The sequence below is a fragment of the Prionailurus viverrinus genome, chromosome D4 (genome assembly GCF_022837055.1).
Source record: "Prionailurus viverrinus isolate Anna chromosome D4, UM_Priviv_1.0, whole genome shotgun sequence".
In the NCBI taxonomy this organism is placed as follows: Eukaryota; Metazoa; Chordata; class Mammalia; order Carnivora; family Felidae; genus Prionailurus; species Prionailurus viverrinus.
The window spans coordinates 59,514,994-59,521,165 of NC_062573.1; the positions used below are offsets into that span (position 1 = coordinate 59,514,994).

Genomic DNA, 6,172 nt, shown 5'->3' on the forward strand with positions numbered 1-6,172 from the left:
CAAACCCTAGGGCTTTAGATGGGTGGCCTTAAAGCCACTGCCCAACATCAGAGATCCCTGGGACTACACCTTCTGACGGCATCTGCACAGCTACATGATCAGGTGAGCAACCCGGTGGGGCCGGTATAATCTTTGGGTAAGTACTTGGGAGAATAAATTCAATGATTTTACTCCATCATAGTGATTTTAACATCTAGAAGAAAGGAGGATGGATTTTTAGACAGATAAGTCTAATCAGATACTTATTTCTTTTTCCTTCCTAGGTTTTGAAACATGTACCCTTTTGTCTTCCTGATCGCCCTTTGCTTGGGAATAGCCTCAGCTACTATAGAGCTTGATCAAAGTTTAGATGCACAATGGATTCACTGGAAGGCAACACATGGGAAGCAATATGGAATGGTTGGTAACATCCAAACTATACAGGGGACCCAAAGAGAATGTCCGTGCTGATGGTAGTTCGTAGCACAGAGTAGCATCTTGAGGATGCTCTTCCTAAGGCAGTAAGCAGGGCACCGTGACTGCGCACAGTGTGGGCATATGTCTTGCTGTGTGGTTGCTGGAGAACAGCTCCCAGAAGCATCAAGCCATCCCTGGCTGTGATTTCTCCTCCCCTCTGTGAGCACATCCACAGGTCAGGTGGTCAGGTGGTCAGGTGCAGATCAGTAGGTTTTAAATAGAAATAAAGATGATAAGTCATATGTTTGCCTCTAGAATGAGGGCTGGAGGAAAGCAGTGTGGGAGAAGAATATGAAAATGATTGAACAGCACAATCGAGAACAAAGCCAAGGGAAACACAGCTTCACGATGGCAATGAATGGCTTTGGTGACATGGTGAGTGTGGCACGGATTGCTGAATGTTTTGTTCTCTCTCTCCTCAGTACTTTGCCAAAAAAATCTTATGCTTGTCAACATTCTACTTTCTTTTCCTTGAAGACCAATGAAGAATTCAGACACATGATGAATGGCCTTAAAATCGAGAAGGATGAGAAAGGGAAAATGTTTAAAATACCTTTCTTTGCTGATATCTATGTACCTGTGGACAGGAGACAGACACCTGCTGTAAGTCCTGTGAGTATCAAGGATGACTAATCATCAGGTCTCTCTCCAAGAGGAAAGCCAAAAAGAAAGTGTCCCCCTTGCTATGGTTTCCTGCTGTGGAAACCATATACCATGTTTGCTATATTTTAAGAGTTTTCAGATCAATAGACTGTTGTCAGTCTTGCTATTGGTTTTGTAGACTGAGACCTTTATAATTTGTTTCCAGGGTCGGTGTGCTTCTGGCTGGGCTTTTAGTGCAACTGGTGCCCTTGAAGGACAGATGTTCCGGAAAACTGGCAAACGTGTTTCCTTGAGTGTGCAGAACCTCCTGGACTGCTCTTGGCCTCAAGGCAATGAGGGCTGCAATGGTGGTCTAATGAGCAATGCCTTCCAGTATGTTAAGAACAATGGAGGCCTGGACACAGAGGAATCCTATCCATATGTTGCAAGAGTGAGTGGAGCTCCTCACTTGTCACCACTCCAGCTCTGCCCTTAGAGCTAAATGCTTTTGAAGAAAACAGACACCATATTTAACATTCGCATTTTCAATTGTAGACTCTATCTGCAGCCTGTCAGGACTGTCATTAAACGGTATTAGCCTGGCATAGTTCTCTGCTTAGATGGTTACCACATGGCTGTTTTTATTTCTACATCACATGGAGATATGCATACCTTTCTATATAGGGTACAGATTTCTCCAAGGTGAAAAACTTCTTATGGACAGGTAGACCACGAGTGTTTCATTGAATCCAGACCAATTAGCTTTGTTTTTTTTTTTAAGTTTATTTATTAATTAATTTTGAGAGCGAGAAAGACAGAGCATGAAAGGGGAAGGGGTACAGAGAGAGAGAGAGGGAGAGGGAGAGAATCCCAAGCAGGCTCCATGCTCCGTGCAGAGCACGGGGCTTCATCTCACAACTGTGAGATCATGACCTGAGCCGAAATCAAGAGTTGGATACTTAACCGACTGAGCCACCCAGGGCCCCTCACACCAGTTAGTTTTTCAATTTCAAAACAATAAATACCCTTTCACCTCCTGGGTTGCTTCACAACAAACCTGACTTGGAAATCTTTTACCTGTAAGCTGCCTTGAAGTCATGTTCCCCAGGAAGTGGATGTTTGTAATCAAGTTTCTTTTCCCTTACCATTCAAAGGATGGACCCTGCAAATACAGGCCTGAGCATTCTGCTGCCAATGTCACCGCCTTCGAGAACATCCCTCAGCAGGAGGAGGCCCTTATGATGGCAGTGGCAAATATGGGGCCCATCTCGGCTGCTATAGATGCAAGCCTGGATACCTTCCGCTTCTATAAAGAAGGTAAGCATTTGTCGATGTAGAAATTTAGGTAGAAAAATTGGAAAACCACCCTAAGAAACAGCAAGAGTGACACTTTGGTATGTAGAACTCAATGTAGAATTTAGGGGTGTGTGGACTTAACATAGTTGTTCATTCTGTACATGTAATATTTATGCCTGCTCTTTCCATATGCCATGACTTGACATATCCCCATGAGGATAAGTATATCATAAATATATTTAAATGGCTATATAATTTGATTGGTATGGCTTACTTTACTTTTTTCTAAATATTAAAATTTTTTTTAACGTTTATTTATTTTTGAGACAGAGAGAGACAGAGCATGAACAGGGGAGGGGGAGAGAGAGAGGGAGACACAGAATCTGAAACAGGCTCCAGGCTCTGAGCTGTCAGCACAGAGCCCGACGCGGGGCTTGAACTCATGGACCGTGAGATCATGACCTGAGCTGAAGTCAGACATATAACCGACCAAGCCTCCCAGGCGCCCCATACTTTTTTCTAAATATTAGACCTTGATAACATTTAAAGAATTTTGCTACTGAAATTAACAGTGGAAAGTAGCTCTTGGCTCAAGTAATTTTATGTTCTCTGCTGTTTCCCTAGATTGACATCCTACAAGTAGAATAATAAGGTTTCGGCGGGTGATTTTTTTAATGCCCCTTGACTATTATTTTCAAAAGGGATTGTGACAGTATTTCTCCTGGAGTGAGATGAGGGCCCAAATCCCCACCCCTTCCCACTAAACAAAAATATCTGACTTTTAAATCTCATCTGAATTCATACCAATATCATAACTGAATTTTGAAATGCCTCCCCTACTGTGGTTGATAGGCTGGGTTACTATCACATGTCACATGGGAATCCTCACTCAGCATTGAATATTACTCCCCAGGCATTTATTATGATCCAAAGTGCAGCAGTGAAGACCTGAATCACGGTGTTCTGGTGGTTGGCTATGGCTTTCAAGGAAAAGAATCCGATAACCAAAAATATTGGTTTGTCAAGAACAGGTATGAAAATCCAGGAATACGTACTTTTGAGTTTGAAAAGGGAATGTTTTTTGGAACCAGTGTTTGGACGCAGGTCCGTCAACCCTTGAGCACACTTCTGAAATCCCAGCAGTGTTTACCCCATCTAGGGGGGAGCACAGACATAGTCATATGATGACATTAAGATACTGTCTCAGGCTTGCTAGGGTCCTGATATAGTTTTGGTACCACTGTATTTCTAAATTGGAATTTTAAAAAATTTCTATAACACATCTGGGTCCCAAAATTTTCCCTTTTCTGCTCACATTGCAGTTTTGTGAAAGGTCTGGGGATAGAATTCTGTGCTGGGTTAGAACTCAACCATGAACAAGAACGGCCTCTCCCGATTCTTCCTGAATCTGTCCTGGTCTCTGCTGCACTGCTCAGTATCGAGTGTTATTATTCATAAAGATAAACGTGTTTTACCATTTGTAACAATTGGAAAACCCTGTCTTCTTTCAGCTGGGGCGCTGACTGGGGCATGGACGGCTACATAAAAATGGCCAAAGACCGGGACAACCATTGTGGAATCGCCACCATGGCTAGCTTTCCTATCGTGTAAGATCATGGTGATAAAGAAGGCCTTGATTGGCAACAGAATATCCGGAAAATGGATTTTATTTTAAAGTCGATCACATCTTATTGTGTTGGATAAAACACTTGAATCACCGAAGATCCAAGTCGTGATTGGATTCTGTGACCGTTCACACTAGTGACGAAACTACTTCTTTAATCCCTGCTCTAATCAGTGGTGTGTGGTTAACTTGCTTAATAGCTTTTGAATTTCATGTTTTAAAAGGTTGCATGAAAGTTTTACCTTTTAAAATAAAATTTACTGTCATATGCTGAGGTGTGATTCTGTTTTTAATACATAAACTACTTTATAGTAAAAAATGCAAAGGTTTTGTGGAGAGGAAGAAATGTCCTTATTTCCTCCAGTATTCCTCCTAATTTCCTTCCTTATTTCCAAGTGGTTTAAGAATTTAATTGAGATGAAATGGGTCAATGGGAGAAAAAAAGCCTCAAAATTTTATTACCAGGCAGGGAGGCCCAGTAATGAGTTTGAACACCAACCCCCCCTCCCCCGCCCAAAAAATGATCAAGTTGGGCGGGTTTTTTTTTTTTTTTTGGCAGTCTTATATATATTTTAGACAAAGACAATAATTTGTGAGGAATTGACAGGTAAAAGAAAAAAGGTGTGTGGGAGTTTTAAATTGCAGGAATTCTAAGTGGAATCTGGGCTGAGGTTGTAGATGAGTAAAAAAGTAACAAGGTTTGTTTCTACAGCTTTCTCAGCTTGGAAGCCCCATCTCTGCTGATAAGGATGTCTCTTTACCTCATAGTACAGGGAGGGGACCTTTCATATGGGCCACTCATTTCCTGCTTTCAAGAGGGGCATGTGACAGCCTGGGTGTTCTTGTACCGGCTGTATCCCAAGTAGCTTCAACTCAAGATAGTCAATATGCCATGGTGGCACATTTTGGGGTGGCCTCCCTGGGGCTCAGAGTTTCTTCCTCTGAAACTCCCCTGGAAGTTTATATAATAAATAGCTGAGTAGATGACTGTGGAGAGAGAAATCCAGTTTGGATTGAGCAGTAAGAAATCTACAAAAAATAAGAAAAGCATAGATCACCATGAGGATGAATGAACAGGTGAATGAGGGTGGGGGGTACCTGGTATTCATTAATACCAGGTATGGAATGAATCAGTCACAGGAATCAAGGGCACAGCATAGGGAATATAGTCAACAGTATTTTAATAGCAATGTAGGGTGGGGGTAGCTACACTTGTGGTGAGCACAGCATAATGTATACAGTTGGCAAGTTACTATGTTGTACACCTGAAACTACGGTAACATCGTGTGTCATTTATGCTCAAAACATTTGGAAAAAAGAAGGCAAGAGGATGAATAAATAGAAGAGAACGCATTTCCCCACACCTCATGAAATGAGTCCCACAATCCTGGAAATAGATCTGCTCAAATAAATGTGTTTCATTTATTTGGTGGAAAATATTAATTCCTTTTTAAAAGTAGATTTAAGTTAGATGTTATGTGCCTCATTTGGGATAGATAAAAAGCAACATTTTCCACTGATGATTGCACGAGCTCCCCCTGCTGGGAAGTCACGGTATCTAGAACATGATGACTTTGGAGACCCCCAGAGGCTAAGCTGTTACCTTCTGACTGGAGTGTTTTCAAAGCATGCATAGTGGTATTGAACCCTCCTTGTTCCATTATCATAGACAGATTTAGGATTGCCTTTTCTAATTCACCATCTCTGAAACTTGGGAATAAGATCTTTAATGCTGAAGAGAACCTGGAATTCTAATGTATCATCCGATTTTCTATGATTCCTCAACAGGCATGTTGTGTGGCACAATTTAATGAACAAATTCTGTCACAAAGCTCAGTGACAGAAGAGCCAGGTATCCAAGTCCATATGGTTCTGACCATTTAGGTGGGAGCCCTTTATATGCTTTGTTGACACATGAAATAAAGGAGAGGGGCACCTGGGTGGCTCAGTCCTTAAGCATCTGACTTCAGCTCAGGTCATGACCTCACAGTTGATGAGCCTGAGTCACATATCAGGTGAGTTCGAGCCCCTTTCAAGTTAGCCTCCTGTCTCTCTCTCTCCCTCTCTCGTTCTCTGTCCATCTCTGCCCTTCATTCACTTGGGCCTTCTCTCAGTCTCTCAGAAAGAAAAAAAAAACAATGTGGTTTATAGACAAGGTGAGGTTGAAACCTGTACTTTTCAAAGTCTGGAGTATTAATTGATAGTGTTAATGTT

The 6,172-nt window shown here is 41.9% G+C and overlaps 1 protein-coding gene across 2 annotated transcripts; it reads left to right on the forward strand.

Moving 5' to 3' along the window:
• Window positions 1-273: 273 nt before the first annotated feature.
• On the forward strand, window positions 274-3,945 carry LOC125150381 (procathepsin L-like). Of its 2 annotated transcripts, none has more exons than XM_047830233.1 (7): window positions 274-399; window positions 712-831; window positions 934-1,068; window positions 1,238-1,489; window positions 2,193-2,355; window positions 3,248-3,365; window positions 3,846-3,945. In XM_047830233.1, the coding sequence occupies exons 1-7, from the start codon at window positions 274-276 to the stop codon at window positions 3,943-3,945; spliced, it is 1,014 nt and encodes a 337-aa protein (XP_047686189.1). The 2 variants fall into 2 exon arrangements, with proteins under 2 accessions (XP_047686189.1, XP_047686190.1); XM_047830234.1 differs by having other exon boundaries at window positions 1,265-1,489.
• Window positions 3,946-6,172: the final 2,227 nt, after the last annotated feature.

Bases quoted from the DNA above. Each gene is read 5' to 3' on its own strand.
- LOC125150381 (XM_047830233.1), top strand. From the start codon at position 274: ATGTACCCTTTTGTCTTCCTGATCGCCCTTTGCTTGGGAATAGCCTCA. The intron at 400-711 runs GTTGGTAACATC...GTTTGCCTCTAG, and splicing joins ATGGGAAGCAATATGGAATG to AATGAGGGCTGGAGGAAAGC. The intron at 1,069-1,237 runs GTGAGTATCAAG...TTGGTTTTGTAG, and splicing joins AGACACCTGCTGTAAGTCCT to ACTGAGACCTTTATAATTTG.